Source organism: Myotis daubentonii, chromosome 2 (genome assembly GCF_963259705.1).
Source record: "Myotis daubentonii chromosome 2, mMyoDau2.1, whole genome shotgun sequence".
NCBI lineage: Eukaryota > Metazoa > Chordata > Mammalia > Chiroptera > Vespertilionidae > Myotis > Myotis daubentonii.
This window is the reverse complement of record NC_081841.1, coordinates 181,121,543-181,140,244: the sequence shown is the minus strand read 5'-3', so window position 1 is coordinate 181,140,244 and position 18,702 is coordinate 181,121,543. Positions and strand designations below refer to the sequence as shown.

General features: G+C 44.7%; 1 protein-coding gene across 6 annotated transcripts in view; it reads left to right on the top strand.

Moving 5' to 3' along the window:
• Window positions 1-18,702, top strand: part of STK24 (serine/threonine kinase 24) — a 103,810-nt gene that overhangs the window by 27,609 nt on the left and 57,499 nt on the right. Inside the window, exon 1 of one of the 6 annotated variants that reach the window (XM_059685020.1) lies at window positions 9,629-9,718. The exons of the other annotated variants lie outside the window; for them this stretch is intronic. Coding sequence (XP_059541003.1) covers window positions 9,644-9,718 — 75 coding nt within the window. The 5' untranslated portion in view covers window positions 9,629-9,643. Of the gene's footprint in view, window positions 1-9,628; window positions 9,719-18,702 lie in introns of those variants that run through there. 6 annotated transcript variants of the gene reach the window in all.

The following is an 18,702-nucleotide window of genomic DNA, read 5'->3' as shown; positions in this document are numbered from 1 at the left end:
CTGTAATTAATTCTACACTGACATCTGCTTAGATAGTTTGCAACTTGAAAAAAATTATGGAGAACTCTAATGAATATATGAATGTTTCGCTCATCTATTTCCTTAGGATAAACTAGAAGTGAGATTTTTGCTGCTTCCTTATTTGCATTTTTAAGAAACAGTACATACGTGTATATATAGTCTTTGTTGCTTCTATATGTAGCATCTTCTGTGACCACTTTTATCTTTTTAGCTTCTCATGTTTAAATGATTTTTTTGTCCTCTCTGTCACTGTTTTTAGCAATGTCTCCTACTTTTGCTACTTTAAATGTGATGTTTACGTTGGTAATGGTTTTCATTAACTTATCCCCAACTGTGTTGATCTTTCTTGAGATTCTTTAAAAAAAAAAGAGCGTCCCAGTTTTCTTGAATTTCTGCGAGAGTCAAGAGGAGTATTTGTATGAACCGGTTCCCCTCTCCCTTGGGAATTCCTCGGAAAGGTTTCCTTCTGCCTTTGGCTGGTTGTATTTCCTTTTCACACCCCTTTTTCTTTTCCAGGCATCTCTGCTTGCTCCTGTGTGGAGTCCTTTGGCTTAGGAGGCATCTCTGCAGAGACTAGTGCAGGGACAGGGAGCCCCGCTAAAGCGCCTGCCCGTGTGGGTCAGCTCTGTCCTTGAGCACCTGACAGTTCTCTGCCCGGCATGGAGCCTGCCTCCCCTTGGTCTTGCGTGGGGTGACTAGATGATCCACTCAGAGCTGAAGGGAAGGCTGGGCTCCTCTGCCTTTGGTCTGAAGTGGGTAAGCTGTTCTCTCTCTTCCTTGTTGGGGAAGTAGAGATGGCCCTCGTCTGCCAGGCCTCCCCGGGCTGCTTTGTGGTATGAACCAGGTACCCAGAGGCAGGGTCTTGTAACTCCAGAATCCTGCCCACAGCCTCAGCCCCTGCCATTCCTAGAAAAGGGCATCTCAGTTCAGAGAAGGTGCTTCTTGCCCCAGGCCTGGCGAGTTGTGGATTAATTTTCTCCTCTTCCCTGGCCGTGGCTCAGTTGTCACTGTATTTTGCAGATAGTCTTTGTTATCTGTAGTTTTGGGTTATGGCTGTTTTCTAGTCTTATTGTAGATGGACTTTTTTTCTCATTTTCATTCTTTTAGTTATTTCAGTGTGGATTAGAGGAGAGAAGCATACGTGTGTCTTTCCTTTTGCCTTTACCTGAGTGTCATCATAGTTATTTTAAAGCTTGGGTTCCATCAACATGACTGACTTCGAATTAGAGATAATCTGTGTTACATGCTATTTGTGTTATCGGACCAAGAAGGACGTAGAAGTAAAATGAGGTTTCTTTTGCATTAATATGTGGTTTATCTAGAATAGATAGATATCTAGTAGTAAATAGTTAACTGTTTTGGTGAGAATCCTTTAAAGATATGCCTATTCGTTTAAATATTTCTTTAACAGTGTTTATTGATCACTTTCCCATTGGTAGGAGATCATGTGTGTCATTGTAATCAGTTGGGATAGCAGGACCCCTGCACTCACTGGCCCTGCTCTGGTCTGACCCAGCCCACCCCACGGGCTGCAGCAGTGCAGGTAGGAGCCATGCACAGCTTCCTTAGAGAAGGGCCTTGCAGAGATCACCTCCCGGATTCCATTTGTAGAATTGAAGAAGTTATTGAGAGGAGGATAACTTTAAGGAGAAACTGGCATAAATCTGGTGTCTTTTTGTGTCAGGAGCAAATCCTTTTCTTGGCATACATCTTTATTATTTCAGTAGGGCAGTTTCAGACGTTACCCTGTGGGAGGTGGCTGGCATTTCCTCTCACAGCCGGGGTGGTCTTCTGGGCCATCCCTTAATTCAGTGATGTCCTTGGCACTGCCTGGGAGTGGAGGGGTTTGCTGCTGCACCAGAGGGCACCAGGTAGCTGGCCTTCATGGTCTGCGTTTCCTCTCTTGACTGGTGATTAAAGCCACTTAGGGTCATTGCCACCCTTGCCCAGTCTGCTGCTTCTAATCTGTTGTGGGTTAGGAACCCAGGTGTTGGCCTTCCTTAGAGTATGTGTTGATTGTGGACCTGAATCTTCTGAGATAGGGATTGGGTTTCCCTCTTGTGAAGAGCAGTGCATTTGAATTCTGGGCTCGAGATTCCTGACTCTATTTCTGTGCTTGGAGGCCTAAATTTTTGCTCTGTGCTTCTGGAAGGCTGAGGTTTCTAAAATCTGACCTCTGAATCAAAGTACAATTATTATCCTGGAATAATGGTGTGAGCTTTAGTTAAGCGTTTGCATATTTCTTGTTTCAGTCTGGCCAGGGGAGCAAATTTGTTACATTATTCATTTGATTTTCCCTTCAGCTGCTAAGTTCTCTCATTTGAGAATGCAGCAGCTCGTTTTGGGTAAGGGAGGGCTTTCACTGGAGTGATGAACTTTTGGAGGATAGCATCAACAGCTGATTCTTGTTTTATTCAGCCAGAGCAGAGCCATGCTTGCCTTCCTCTTCTTTCTCCTTTGCTGGCGTTTCCAAGCCCAGGGCGGCTTCAGGTAGGTGGCTTCCCTAACACACTGCCTGGCTGGAGAGTTTTAAGCTTCTGTGACTAGAGCGTCTGAAGGTTTTCTGTTCCATTATCCACAAATACACCCATTCTTGTCAGGCTGAATGTTATGATTTTGAGTTTGGGAATTAGGGGCCTGAATTTAAACTGACTTGTTGCAGCTCAGTGAGTGTTAGCACTGGGACATATAGAGAAATAGAATAAAAGATAAAGATTATGCAGTAAACTCCACCATCCACTTTCCCAGGCACTGTGGTCTGCTTTGCTTCCCCTCAGTTTCATTGAGTGTTTCCTCTCCGTGGGAAGGAGCTTTGATCCAGAAGGGGCCCTGGGAATTCACAGCCAGGAAACCTGAGTATTAAGCTCAGCCATGTGAGTTTCAGCGTGTCTGTTTCTTAATCTGAAGTAAATGAACTGTTTTGTATGCTGTTTCTTAGATCTAAGAAGTCATCTATAGATGGTGTGAGGGATTACCATGTTACATTTGAATGGATTCCAGGATATGTGAGGTTGGCTCAATCCTAGTTAAATCAATAAAAAATTCAGGGCTGGGAGGAAGTTGGAACCAATCTACTGGTAGAGATTGATATTTTCTTTTTTTTAGTGTGCAAAGGATGAGTGTATTGTTTTTGTCCGTCCTTTTGCCCGTACCTAACTGACAAGGGAGTAGGCTGGAACAGTCCTGACTCAGCAGTATTTACTTAGGCTTGCACACTTTTTAAAAAGGTTGCTTATTAAGTCCCCATTTATAATACTTAAAATGGCTGACATACCAGTCAACGCTGGGGTTAGTGGGATGTGGTGCCAGGAAAATATTAAATCATGAGAGCTGTTACCATGTCCAGGAAATAATGCAGTCTTGTGAAGACCTTGGTCTTCAAGCTGGGATACAAATAGGTAGTCTATGATTATAAGTAGACTATGATTAAAGAAAGTTAAATCAGTGAATCCTCACCCTTTCAAAGATAAGGAAACCATAACACACAGGTTAGATGAATTGTCCAAGATCAAAGCACATACTCTAAGGAAGGCCAACACCTGGGTTCCTAACCCACAACAGATTTGAGATTGGAACCAGTTTGTTGCAAAAGCCTACCACTTAACCACTATGCTTCGCACTATCATGAGGAAGTGTATTGTATTTCTATATCTGTGTGTCTGAAGCCTGGGATTAAGTAGGACATACACATGAATTCTAGTAGTGTGGAATTCTGGGTAGCAACACATTTTTACTCACTGCTGCGTTATTTTTGCTACAGTACTAGATAAGAAAATAAAATCTTGCATTTCAAAGCGAGGTTGATGTAGTTCTTCCTTGATAATAATGGTCTCCTGAAGCAACCTCCTCTGGGTGGACATAAAATAGCACAGAGCACAAGAGAGTCACAGCTTATTCCATAGCTTTGCTTCCTGCATTTAATTCCTTAGGACAGTATCTGGTGCATTTATTAAATTGACTGCTTCTAGGTAAAAAATAATATCTTTCCTGAAAATATAAGAATTATTTTAACTTAGATTATAATTTCCCCAAACCTGCACCTTTTCTGAATCCGTTACTTACCGATCATGCTTTCTTTTCTACTCACAACCACAAAGGTTTTCCTATAACTGCTATTATGAAAGCATAGGAAACAAATTTTAGAGACAACTATTGCACTTCATAAATGATTGGTCAGGATATGTCTCGAAATGTTAGGATCATGTTTTAATCAGCTTGAAGCTTCCTGGACACGTTCACTTTGTGGCCTTTACAGGGTGGAAGTGTAGTCAAGGATGGGAAGTTTTGGCAAATCATGAAATTATGGGAAGAGACAAAACTTTATTATTTTGTTTTTAAAAAGTCATTAATTCATGGACATTTTAGCACTCATTCTATGCCAGGTGAAAACGTTGCTAGATGTTGGGGTAAAGTGAACTGAATGAAGTCTTTGCCAAAGTGATTTGGGGGGATGGATGAATAAAGAAATGTACCGTGTGCTTTTTCTTTTTAAAAAGCTTTGTTGTATATTTTACATATCATAAAAATGTCCTCCTTACAGATGGACAATTCAGTGATTTTTAGTAACTTTACCAAGTGGTGTAGCCATTACCATAGATCAGTTTATAACATTTTCATCCCCAGTGTCATCTCTCTTATTCTCAGCCCCAGGAAACCCCTCATCTGCTTTTCGTCTCCACCAGTTTGCCTTTTCTGGACATTTCATATAAATGAAATCAGAATGTGGTCTCTTGTGACTGGCTCCTTTCACGTAGCATGTTTTTGAGGTTCATACTTTGCTCCAATTTATTACTCAGTAGTATCCCCTTTGTATGGAGATACCACATTTTGTCTATCCATCCACCAGTTGATAGGCATTTAGATTGTTTCTAGTGTTTTGTTACTATGAATAATGCTGTTATGAACATCAGTGTCTATATCTTTGTATGGATGTATGTTTTCAGTTCTCTTCTTTTTTAAAAAAATATTTTTTTATTGATTTCAGAGAGGAAGGGAGAGGGAGGGAGAGATAGGAATATCAATGATGAGAGAGAATCATTGATCGGCTGCTTCCTGCACACCCCCTAATGGGAATTGAGCCCACAACCTGGGCTTGTGCCCTTGACCAGAATCGAACCTGGGATCCTTCAGTCCATAGGTCAACGCTCTATCCACTGAGCCAAACCAGCTAGGGCTGTTTTCAGTTCTCTTGTGAGTTGAGCTTCTGGGTCACATGGTTTTATGTTTAATTTCATGAGAAATTGTCTTACTGCTTTCTGAAATGGCTGTGCCATTTCACATTTCTCCAGCAGTTTATTATAGAAAGGGACAACATATTGTGGCTTTAATTGATTTGCCACTACTTCCAATATAACATTGATATATCAATATGGCAAAGTGGAGAAAAGCATCCAATGACAACAAAAAGTCGTGTTACATTATTTACTCTTTTGGAGTCATTTTAGTTGTAGACAGCTTAACCCACCAGTGGAAGAGTGTGTGGTTCAGGGCAATATGATTGGAGAGAACAGAATGGAAATTGATAGTAGTGTACAAAGTGGTGAGTAGGCTGAGATATATAAACAGTTTGTCCTTTCTATTTTGTCTTGGTGGGTGTCAGGATCTGTGGAATAAGTTTTGGTTATTAAACCTTTTCTTGCATATATCTCCCAGCCAGGGGCTCCTGTGGCTCATTTAATTTTCCTTACAGTATCCTCCAGAAAGACTGAACAAAGTAATATCTTTACTGTGATTTTCTCAGTAGTAATGAAATTCTTTCACTTTAGTTTGGGTCTAATTTAGGAGCAAAATAGAAGGGATGTCAGAAGTCCTGTGGGACATAAATAATGATGAGATGAGCCTAGGAGGTTAGATGGCAGGTGGGCCAGCCTGTGGTTTAAATTTGCACTTTCCTGATGATTAGTGATGTTGAGCACCTTTTTATATGTATACTAGAGGCCTGATGCACAAAATTTGTGTAAGGGCCTTGGCCCCAGCCCCTGCTGCCATGGCCGGGGGGCCTCTACCACCTCTGCCTCCCCCCCCACCCCCCCCTCGTAGTGGCTTTGTCCAGAGGAAGGACCTTCGGAAGGACGTGCAGTCTAATTAGCATATTATGCTTTTATTATTATAGATTGGCCACCATCTGTATGTTTTTTCAATTCAGGTTGTCTGCCCATTTCTAATTGGATTGCTTGTTTTTTAGGGTTTTTTTTTGTTTGTTTTTGTATTAAGTTGTGTAAGTTGAATATTAACCCTTTATTGACTATATCATTGGCAAATATCTTCTCCTATTCGGTATGTTGTCATTTCATTTTGTTTCATTTGCATTTTGTTTCCTTTGCAGTGCAAAAACTTTTTAGTTTGTTGTAGTCTCAGTTACAATTTTTTTCTTTTGTTGCCAAAAAGATATTGCTAAGAGTGATGTCAAAGAATGTATACTCTTTAGCCTCCTGTCTCATATCTGTAAGAGTCGCTTTTTCAGCCCTAACCGGTTTGGCTCAGCGGATAGAGCGTTGGCCTGCGGACTGAAGGGTCCCAGGTTCGATTCTGGTCAAGGGGCATGTACCTGGGTTGCGGGCACATCCCCAGTAGGGGGCGTGCAAGAGGCAGCTGAATCGATGTTTCTCTCTCATCGATGTTTCTAACTCTGTCCCTCTTCCTCTCCCTTCCTCTCTGTAAAAAATCAATAAAATATATTTAAAAAAAACAAACCCAAAAACCAGTCGCTTCTTCTTGGGTGAGGAGATAATGAGACCAGCCCAAGTGAGGGAAGCTCTGGGTACAATGTTGTAAGTCAGTGGTTCTCAACCTTGGCTGCACATTAGAATCACCTGGGAATCTTTTTAAAATCCTGATTTCTAGACCTCATCCTCCGAAATTCTGTTTCTTTGTTATGGGGTGGGGCCATAACATTAGTAACAAAGAAACATAATTTCCGGAGGATGAGGCCCAGAAATCAGGATTTTAAAAAGATCCCCGGCCGAAACCGGTTTGGCTCAGTGGATAGAGCGTTGGCTTGCGGACTGAAAGGTCCCAGGTTCGATTCCGGTCAAGGGCATGTACCTGGGTTGCGGGCACATCCCCAGTGGGAGATGTGCGGGAGGCAGCTGATCGATGTTCCTCTCTCATCGATGTTTCCTAACTCTCTATCTCTCTCCCTTCCTCTCTGTAAAAAATCAATAAAAATATATATTTAAAAAAAAATAAAAAGATCCCCAGGTGATTCCAATGTGCAGCCAAGGTTGAGAACCACTGTAAGTGCTCAAACTCTCAGGTTTCTTTCTCTCCCTTTCGGGCAGCTAGAGGTCAGGGAAAGGAGTGAGGCAGAATGGGGAGAGAGGGAGGGCATTTGCTGGTGTGTTGAGTGATGCATAGGAGTTATTTTTGAGAGGTCACAGACAGTTCCTGCTGCCCTTTCAGAGCTAGTACTGGGTTCGTTGGGATTAGGCAGTGTTACTAGTATGATAGGCTATGGACAAAATTCTGTTTTGGCCATCATGATGGTCTAGCACTGGGATCGCTAAACTACAGCTGCCCTTGGCCTGTTTTTAAGGGGCCGTTAAAGAAAGAATATGCACCTGAGCCTGGCCCACAAGCCTAAGGCAGTGGTCAGCAAACTCATTAGTCAACAGAGCCAAATATCAACAGTACAACGATTGAAATTACTTTTGAGAGCCAAATTTCTTAAACTTAAACTATATAGGTAGGTACATTGTTATTAACTTAATTAGGGTACTCCTAAGGCTTAGGAAGAGCCACACTCAAGGGGCCAAAGAGCCGCATGTGGCTCGCGAGCTGCAGTTTGCCGACCACTGGCCTAAGGTGTTTGCTGTCTGGCTGTGCATAAAGAGGGTTGCTGTCCTTGCTCTTGCCTCTAGAGCAGTGGTTCCCAATGTGGGGCACATGCCCCACAGGGGGGCAATTTGACTTTTGAGGGGCAATTCGAGAATGAGTTATTAACAGTGAATTTTTTGCATTTCTTATGATTCTAGGGGCTTCATGTTCAGTATATAAATATATATTGTGACATATTTATGCATTTCAATTCTCTTAGGTTTTGAAACTTTATTTGCTATTTTTTCATATCACTTCATATTATTTTTTTTTAACAATTTCTTCCTCAGTACTTCACCTGTCCTTTTGTTCTTTCAGTTTTCTCTTTCATGGATGCCATGTTCTTTGGAAGCTTGTTTAGACCAAGTTAATGGTCTTTTAGGCTTTCTCCATGTGAATAGTTCACTTTTTGAATAATCAGGGAGGGGCATCAGGAGTTTAGAGATGCTTGGGGGGGGGGGGGCCCATGGCCGAAAAAAGGTTGGGAACCACTGCTCTAGAGTCTTTAACCCTCCCAAGATTACATAGGACAGCTGATTTAGTGGCAGTCACCTTATTGATTGACACAGAGCCACAGGAACTCTGTAAACCATGAGGTTAGGTAACACTGAATGCATCTCACACTCTTTCTGGCCTTGCCGCCCCTCTAGGGATAAAAGAACATGGAGTCTCACACACACACACACACACACACACACACACACACACACACACACCCCCCCCCCCAACAGGATTCATGTATTCCTGTTTGTGACAAGTTAACCTTGTCCACTACCTTAGCATTCCATACCAGCCATTTTCCTCTTGATGCCTCTAAAAGCTGAAGGATTTTCAACTAAAGGAAATTATTGATTATTGATTGAAATATATATACGCCAAAACTGTTTGGCCTGTTTTTAGAATAGTCAGTGTTCCCTGACAGTCACTGTTACTGCAAGCTTTTATTAAATGCTACAGGAAGGTGAGTTCACCTGTAGGGAATTAGAGGTAGTATCAGATTGTATTCCTTTTGCTGATATTAACATTCCAGTGTAATAACCCAAGGGAATTTCTTGCCAGCTAGGTTCTTCTCTAAACAGGCGTCCTGCAAACCTTGCAGCTTACAGGCACTTTTAGTCCAGAGGATGACCCATGACACACAGAGATTTACACCCTACTTAATAACTGTGGGGACCTTGTTCAAGTGACCTGCCCTTTGCCTCCTGGGGTGGTTTAAGGGTAGAAAGGAATAGTTATGGAAACTTCTTAGCATGGAGTCTTTGGATGGAGGAGCTTTGGAAACGGTGCTGCTGTTTGTTAATGCTGATTACAGTAGGGTCAGAATCTTTTCCATGTCTTGCTTGTTATTTGCATTTAGGTTTTAATAAAGAAGGTGCCAGGATTCATTTCTCAGTGAGCTATATAATTATTTGGAATGCATTGATTTTCACCAGATGATTGCCCAACAGTACCATTCTGATTTTGGTATTTGTTTTGGTCTCAGCCTGCTTGTCATCTCAAGAAACCCCAGGCCTTCATTTTTCAGTCAGAGAGGGCAGCCTTTCATAGAAGAGTGAACCTAGCAACCACTGGGAGAACCTGCTGGGGACTCAGGGTGTAGAAGCTGAGCCAGGACTATGGAGCTTTGTAACCACAAGCAAGTTGAACCCTCAGGCCCTTGATCCCTTGGCTCCCTCTGCTATCAGTCCTCTTCTGGACCAAGAGGGATGTGAATGAGACAACCCAGCAGAGTATTTGGCACCGGGCACACAGCAGAACAGTAGTTGCAGCCTCAGCCTTTTGTTCAAACCACACTGAGAAAGAGCCGATGCCAAGGAATGAGGATCTGAGAGCCTCTCCAGGCAGCCTTCCAGCCTGGACCCTCTCCCCCGCATACACCACGGTACGTGTCCAGATGGCTGCACCCCAAGTCTGAGAATGTGCTCCCTAGCATGGCTTCTCCCTGAACTCTGACCTCAGAGCTTCTGACAGTGGTTTCCTAAGGGGTGTGTGTATGGGAGGAGGGGTTATTGATGCCGAGGCTAGAAACAATAGATTCACTTAGCTGGTGCAGCCATTTTTTTTTTCTCATTTTAAGTGTGTGTGTGTGTTTTTTCATTGTGCATTTTTTTTATTAGCTAAAGCAGTTTCTACCATAAATAAACACCCATTTAAAGATGAACAGGTGCTGGGACTAGGATTCTCTAAAAGTACTGGTGGTTTGGATATGTTGGTCTAGATAACGAAATTCGTAGGATTTAACACCTGCCTTAGATTTCTTTTTCTATAGAATATTCAGTTTCTTCTAGGTTATGTAATTGCTACAGGGTGGAAATAAAGTGTATAATACGGAGGAAATGAGTTTACTATGCCAGATTGTGGGGGCATTTGTAACATGTGTAGGAGAGTTCAGGTAGGGAACTGGGTGCTGCCACTTAGAAAAGGAAATGGCCTGGTAATGGAAGCAGGCCAGGAGAGCTTGCCTGGTAGTGATTAGTAGATTTCTTGTAACGTGGAGCAAAGCATGTTTCTATGTATTTGTGTGATTTGGGCCTCTAACGAAAAAAATGATTTTTCATCATTTAGCTAGGAATGAGACTTTTCTGCTAAAGAATATTTGAGAATTGGAGAAACCTGACAGTTCTTTGAGCTAATTGGAGCCATTTTCTATTTAAAGATCTTTATTTGGTAAATAAGGTTATTATATTGGAGATTTTTGGATTAACCAACTAGTTAATATGCAAAACACTCTTTGGGGCTAGAGGTGGAGAATGGATCTGCCAGGTCAATGACTAGGTTGATAGCAGAGGAGGAAGGGATTGGAGAGGAACAGAAGAAAATGTGAGCTGCAGGGAGATGCCCCCTCCCCTGCACTGATGGGGTTCCCTCCCAGGTGGGGAAGGTGGGGAAGGTGGGGAAGGTGGGTATGCACTATGAAAGTCCTCCAGTCCTTACCATGGCATCCTACTTCTTACAGAGCTTGGAGCAGTCTCCTGGACTAGACCTCTGGTTCTCATCTTGGCTGCATGTTGGAATCTTCTGGGGAGTTTTAAATAACTAGGGGCCCAGTGCACGAATTCGTGCACCTTGAAAGGAACTGTGGGCCACAAGGCTGCGGTGGGCACAGTGGTGGGTCTCGGCCCATCCTCCTTGTGTCTGCCCAGCCCCTCCCACTGTGGCCCTGGTCCCCTGTCTGCCTGCAGCCCCACTCCCACTGCTCCCACATGCTGACGGCCGCAGAGCAATTGGGGCCAGCACCAGCAGCAGGTGCAAGCGGGGCTGGCGCCGTCAGTGGGTGCGAGCAGCGGCTGCTGCCCCAATCGCCCCTCAGGAGCAAGGGGAGGTGAAGCCCTCAGGGGTGATCGGAGCTGGCAGCTGCTGCTTGCTCCTGCTGATGGCCCCAAGTGATTGGGGCTGATGCCCAGCGCCAGCAGTGGGTGTGAGCAGGGCTGGTGCCAGCAGCAGATGCAAGCGCCGGGCAGAATTTTCAGTAATCACAGAAGCTCGCCCTGATGACAGCAACCAGCACCCCACCTGGTCTGGTGTCCCTGCTCACCTGCTCCACCATCCCGCCGTGGCTGACACCCGCCATGTTCCACGCTCTGCCGCCTGTTGCTGATGCCTGCCATGTTCCGCACACACACCCCGGTGGTCAGTGAACGTCATAGCGACCGGTTGTTCGGTTGTTCCGCAGTTCCTTCTGTTTGCATATTAGGGTTATATATATATATATATACCGATGCTGGAGTCCCATTCTCAGAGATTTGGGTTTAAGAGTTTAGGGTGAGGCCGGGCACTGAGTGGTTTAAGGCTCCCCGGCTGCAGCCCTTGGTGAGGATCACTAACCACATGCAGTGGGAGGGCCACCCTGTAAGCCACCACTGTTCCTCATCGTCTGCGCCCTTCCCCACTGGGTTTCCTGGCCCCGTTTAAGTACTGCATCCGTGTGGTTTTGCTCACTCATGAAGGAGGCTAAGGCCATCTTGGAGACGGTAGACACCACTGGGTGGGTGACTGTTCGTTCCAGCCAGGAACTTATTACTGTCGTTTGTACCTTTGAAGGGTGCTGGCTGACTAAATAGGAAACTATATTGCAAATTTGTTCCTCTTCCTCAAGCGGAGCCCTGGTTTTCTGAGTCTGAATTTGGTGTAAAAATAAAAGTCCTGACCTTAGACTTTCTTATCAGTTCAAAATGAGGAGCTCCCAATAGATTTCCTCTCTTCTGTTCATGTCAAAATGTGCCTCGGGTTGGCTGCTGGGGGAACACCAGTGATCTTTTGGGGGGGGGTGCTGGAGGGGTGCACACTGATGTGTGTTGATGACAGTTCCTTGTAGCAAGACACCCTCACTGCAAGTGTGTGTGTGTGGGGGCTTCTGAGGGCCAAGGAGGAGGCCAGGGATGTGCCAACCAAGTTTCTTTGCTGCTTCCAGTCCCAGAGTTGAGTGGTTTTTGGACATTGCAGATACTTTTGGCTGAGAAAATTCCCATAAAAGGGCATTTGATTTTTTGGGGTCCTGTGTTTTTTTTTTTTTGTTTTTTGTTTTTGTTTTTTTTATGGTTCACAAGCTTTACATTGGCATTAGATGTATATATTCCCGTATGTATTTTATTAAAAGGGCAACTTGATTTTCAGATGGTGGAAGCATGGGAAAGATCCCGGTAAAGAGTGAGCCTTAAACTTGTAGAATGAGAGGAAAACTTTACAGGGTAATAGGCTTGATTAGACCAATTTCCCACTATTACTTCCAGTATAGCATGCTTCTTGAAATGTAATGGTTAATCTGATGAGGTGGGTTTCCAGGGCATTTTATTTGCTTGTAATTAGCCTTAAGATTTCTTATTTATGGGAAGAAGAATAAGTTGTATTAAAAACTAGGAATATAAAATTCAGCCATATTTAAAAGCAACAATAGTTTTTAATCCCTTTGGGACTGTGATGCATTGTGTTATACATGGTATGTTCTCAGTAAGTGTTGTGGCCAGTGTTTGATGGTTTCTAAAAATGTCTTCAAAGTCAAGTGCTGTTTTAAAGATGACCTCACCTCACTGGATCTTTTTTTTTTTTTAAATATATTTTTATTGATTTCAGAGAGGAAGGGAGAGGGAGAGAGAGATAGAAACATCAATGATGAGAAGGAATCATTGATCAGCTGCTTCCTGCACACCTCCCTATGGGAGATCGAGCCCGCAACCTGGGCATGTGCCCTGACCAGAATCGAACCCACAGCTGCTAAACCAAGCAGCTTTCCTTATGTTCCTATGTAAGTAGTGTTACCCCATTTTATAGACCTGGAAACAGGCTGGGTGGTTCAGTAACTTGCTGGGCTGAAGTCTGAGCTTGTGTTTAGACTTCAAGTGCCTATGGCCTCCTAGAAACCATTGCTTTGGAAAATAATTTAAGCATTCAGAAGGACAATATTGAATAACTCTGTCCCATAGCTTATTTTGGGGATGCATCTATTGTCTTATCTTTCCAGGTCTTGTATAGCCACTGCCCCAAATAAAATATTTTGCAAAACCAGAGCAAAGGTTGGTGCACACTGTGCTGCACAATTTTTTAGGCCATGGCTGTATTTTTCTCATGTCCATGTAATGCTTTGAATTTGGGCTGGGTTTTTGTTTTTGATTATTTGGTTATGTCTGAGACTGCTTTCTAAGGAAGTTTGTGTGTTGCCTGGAGTTAGCAAGATTATAAAATAATGTTCTTCAGTGGTAGATCATCATCTTGAGGGGAAAAGAACCTGTAAAATGTTAATACAGTTTGCAGCCCATGGCATTAAAAATGTGTTCTGGGGAAAAGGAAACCACAGCCTCTGCCTTTGCTCAGGGGAGTTGTCAGGTTTCAGTGGGTTTGAAATAGCAAATGGGAATTGCCCACCTGTAATGGTGAAATTTTTGGAATTTTAAAAAGTTTATATTTAAACATTTATTTATTATTAATCCTCATCTGAGGATATTTTTTCTATTGATTTTTAGAGAGAGTGGAAGAGAGGGGGAGAGACATACAGAGAAACATAGATGTGAGAGGGGCACATCGATTGGTTGCCTCCCACAGGCATCCTGACTGGGGCATGGGATTAAGCCTGCAATGTGCCCTTGACCAGAATTGTGCCCTTGACCTAACCACTAAACCAAGCCAGCTAGGGCTTAATAAATTTATTTTTAAATAGTTTAAGATTTATAAGAAGTTGCAGCAGTGATGGGTAGTTCTGTGTGCCCTTCACCTAGCTTTTACCATACACTGTAAAACCAGGAAATTGATGTTGGTGCACTGCTGTTTACTCAGGTGCAGATCTTAATTCACATGCCACCAGTTTTAGCCTGTACTTTGTTAAATTTTGGTTTTTAGTCCTGTGGTTCCATCACCACAAAGAATCTTCCTGTGTTACCCTTAACTCCTCACCTCCTTCCTTCACCCTACCCCTAGCAATCACAGGTCTGTTCTCCATCACTCTAATTCTGTCACTTTGAGAATTTTCTATAAATGGAACCATACTGAATGCAACCCTTGATGCTTGTACAGTGTTAAGAAGTTGGGTAAGTAGGGTAGTGGCAGGAAATGGGACTAGAAAGGTGCTATGGGGTTTAGATTCAAAAGTGTTTGTGACTTCAGTCTTGAGAGACGGTGTGTTCCTGGTTGTTTAAGCAGTGAAGGGAGACCATGAGCTTTGAGGAACCTAAACTCTGCCTGTCTGTTGGAGGCTCAGCTGCTATGGGCGAGGGAGTGCTGGGAGCCGGTCCATCCTTGCTGTTTCAAGGGACCTGGCATATATGGCATACGGTTCTTAATATGTTTGCTCACCTTCTTGGCGCTGTGTTTTAACCAAGGTCACCTCTCCGAGAAAGGTTGAATCCCCAGGTAGGGATTTTCCCCTGAAGTTAGGGAGGGAATAAAACCCCTCAACTAAGTGCCAGGCGGGTAATTAATCACTTTAACTATGAACAATCATGCTTAAGCTACATAATCTTTACTCCCTGGAACGGAGATAAGAAACGCCCTAACCTTTGTAATAGAGATTGATAGGATTGAATCAACTGGTATAAATACAGATGTAACAAGACAGCAAGAGACAGAACTCAGAAGAGAGCCAAGAAGACAGAACCTACACAGAACCTACAGACAGAAGAACTTCGCTGGAGAGAACATGGCAAAAGATCCTGGACTGAACCTGACTACAGAAATTGGCAAGAGAACCTGACTAGAACCTGGTGACTGAACCTGGCTGGAGAACCTACAGAACCTGGCAATAGAACCAGGCAAGAGAACCCAACCATGCTGATCAACTGAACGCTGCCTCCGTGTCATTCCTTCTTCGCCGACTCCGTCCACACCTTTGGGGACCCCTGGACCTGCTGGGGTTGGACCCCGGCAAGGGAGGGCCAGGGTGTGGAGTCAGGCAGCGTGTGGCAGGGGGACCACATGGAGAGAGACATGTTGGAAGAATGAAGGGTACAGTTTGTAGGTATAAGCAAGGGATCGGGGTACAGGGAATTCCCACTTTGAAGTGGGAGATAACAACTATTAGCAGTGGAACACATGGAAAGCCTGGGAGAGTCGGCAGATATGGAAGGACAAGGTAACGCTGAACAGCCATGATGAGACCTGTTGGTAATAGGGCTACATCAGGCTGGCAAATAGGTTCCACCTCTGTGCCCGGTGGGCTGACTTGGTGGTGGCTGCCTACGTGGTGGGGTGAGGTCTGAATTCAGCTGTAAGAGGAGAGTCCTGCGATTTATTAGGGATGCTTGCCAGGTTCAGAAGAGGGGAGGGGGTACTACTGCCACAACTTCCCTCCCTGATCTAGACCTCCTGAGCTACAGTGTTCTCTTTTCTGTTGCTGCAGGGATAGTGATGTGTACGTAGCAGGTGTTAGAACACATCAAACTTAGTTCCTTTTTCTTTTCATAGAAAAACAAAAGCGAATAGCTGAAGAGCAGCAATTTTCAACTGGTATGTCACAAGAATTTTAAAAACATGAAATATCTGACCTCTTTTCCCTTAGATTGTCAAATTAAAAAAAAAATGACAACAGCCAAAACAACAGTAGCTGTTTGGTGAATGGGATGTTCATGTGCAGGCAGCACTCAACCCCCTCACTCCCAGCGGCATGAGGGAGGAGAGTCCTAGAGGGGTGGGGTGATGGGCTGGTAGACGTTTCTAATTGGGGATGATGACCTGTATTTAGTTCAGCATAAACCTTTCTGAAAAGAAAATTCTCAAGATGGTTGGCAAAATGGCACCTTTGCTACCAAGGAAATCTTTCCTCAGAGAATAGATCTGGCAGCAGAATTTTGAAGGTCCTGTTTGAAATAGGCTGTCATTGGCATTGATTTTCTTATGGCCATTGGGCTACACTGCGTGGGAATGAGTTTATTCAAGAATTGCCAAATGGCAAGGACCCCTGCTTGTTTAGTGTCCTGCTGTCATCATCTTAGCAGATGTCTCTGTTCTGACCAGGGACAGTTTTAGTCGCCCCGTTCACAGTTGCTAACAGTGACAGAGTGCGGAGTGACACCCCCTTGAGCAGAGGCGAGACCAGCAGCTGCCGCTGTACAGGTGCAGACTTGGGAGAGGGCTTGGAGGAAGAGTCAAGCAGCAGTGAAAGCAGCTGTTTCTGAACTGTCAGAGACCAGGCAAAGGGAAAATCAGGCAGTTTATTACATGAAACCTGTCCAGCCCTGGCCGCCGGCTCAGTGGTTTTAGAGCATCAGCCAGACTGAAGGGTCTCGGGTTTGCTCCCCGGCCCTGATGTGGCTCATTTAGGAGGCAACCAATTGATGTGTCTCTCTCACATTGATGTCTCTCTCCCTCCCTCCCTCCCTCCCTCCCTCCCTCCCTCCCTCCCTCCCTCCCTCCCCTTCTCTTCCTCTCTCTCTGCCGCCCCCCCCCCCCCGCCCCCTTCTACTCTCTCTCAATGGAAAAAAGATCCTTGGGTGAGGATTAACAACAAAAAAGCATGAAACCTTCCAGAGTGTAGAACATCTATTAGTTCCCCCCGACCTCCCCCCCACCCCCCGCCCCCGGAATGGACAGGTTCTTCCTGCAATGATCTCTGTTGAATCTGTTATGTTATGATTAGTTTTGTGTAATAAATCACCCCAGAACTTAATGAGTTAGTATTTCTCATGATTGCTCAGTTTGTCTGGAGGTTTTTCTGCATGTCTTGCTTGGATTCACTCAGTACCTGTGGTCAGCTGAGTTGCTGGCCTGGGCTCTGCAGGGACAGCTAGGAAGCTGGGCATCTCTCTCCATGTCTGCAGTGGGCCTGGGTGTGTGGCTAGAGCCTTGGTTCTCAAAGTGTGGTACCCAGGCCACCAGCAGCTGTATCACCTGGACACTCTGGTTCTTGAGCCCCACACCAAATTTACAGAATCAGGAACTCCGGGGTGGGGCCAGGCAGTCTGTGTTCTAACAATCCCTCCAGCTGATTCTGATGCTCCTGAGATGTGAGGATCACTGCTCCTGAGTATTCAGGCTCGCCTTACCCTACTATTCCCTCCTTCCAGGCTCTCTATCTCTCTGAATTAGGATATTTGTTGTTCCTGCCCTGGATCCTGTTTGTGTTAGTGTAAGGCTGGGGTTTCTTAATGCTCATGGGACATTGGTTGACCATCAGTTATTTTGCCCATGCACATTGGTACCAAGGTAAGACACAGTCCCGGAACGCCCTCAGCTTATAGTCTAGCACAGGTGTAGTGTGCTGTGGGAGGTTGGCCAGTTCAGCAGGGGAAAAAAATGAATTCACTCGATACATATTGAGCTTGCTGTGTCCTGGTAGAAAGAGATATCTAGCAAGTAATTGATTCTAGGAGTTAAAGCACAAAAGGCAAGTCTGGAGCTAGCAATTTGCAAGTCCCCATGCATGCCATAATTCAAAACCAGTTTCCTCAGAGGTGGCTGTTTATCGGAATCAATGGGGGGGGGGGGGAGTCTTTAAAAAATGTGGACTATGCACTTCCCACCCCCATGTGTGTGAATGTTTGGGATCTGCAAGTGTCCTAGGTGTGCCTGACCAGCTAGGTTTGAGGAACACAGTCCTTTGGTAAACCGTGAAACTGTATGATAACCTGGGGAGGAGAGGAAGAATAGGAGGCTAAGTCTGGGACCTTGGGGGGACTGCTGTGATTATGCGCTGATATAGGTAGTCTGTGCAGGAAGACTCTTTTGGAACTAGGGGGCCTGGAAGAAGATGAGTGGAGAGCAGGGTTGTAGACGCCAAGGGACTGGCGAGTTACTTAGGGGAGGGAGTTTGAGGAGGATCAGATGCACAGCGCTGCATCATTGGTGCCAGAGCTGGAGCCAGGCTGCAGTGGTGACCAGTGAGGGGTGGGCACCGGACGGAGGGCAACCAATGAAACAGGGACGGTGTTCTTGAGTGTGTGTGTGTGAGTGTGTGTGTAAATGAGAAACCTGAGCATGCTGCCCTAGGCAGAGAGGCAGTAGAGAGAGTAAGTGCAAGAGAGTTATTAATGAACTCACATCCTGGAGGAGAGAAGGATGGATTCAAAGGCCCAGCTTTTAGGATTGGCCCTGAAGAAAAGGAGAGCCACCCTCTGTCATCCTGGGGGGAAGGAGGTAAGAGAAAGCGTATGAAAGCAGGAGAGTTTGTAACTGCTGAAAATGTCTGCGTCCCTTTTCCCTGGCAAGTCCAGGGTGCATTTTTCCTTTATTTTGTTCATTTTTACTGATAGGATTGGTGGGTTTTGTGAGCTTTTACGTTGTTCAGTGTGCAGTCTCAAATAGGGCCTCTTTGGTGTTAGTGAGGCCACCCATGACTGTGGCACCCCAAGACCTCCACGTTAGAAATGGGCTGGCTGGGTTTCAGCAGTTCCCTTGTGAAGTGCTGCTGGGACTCCTGTGTTTCCTCTTGGAAAGCAAGTTAGT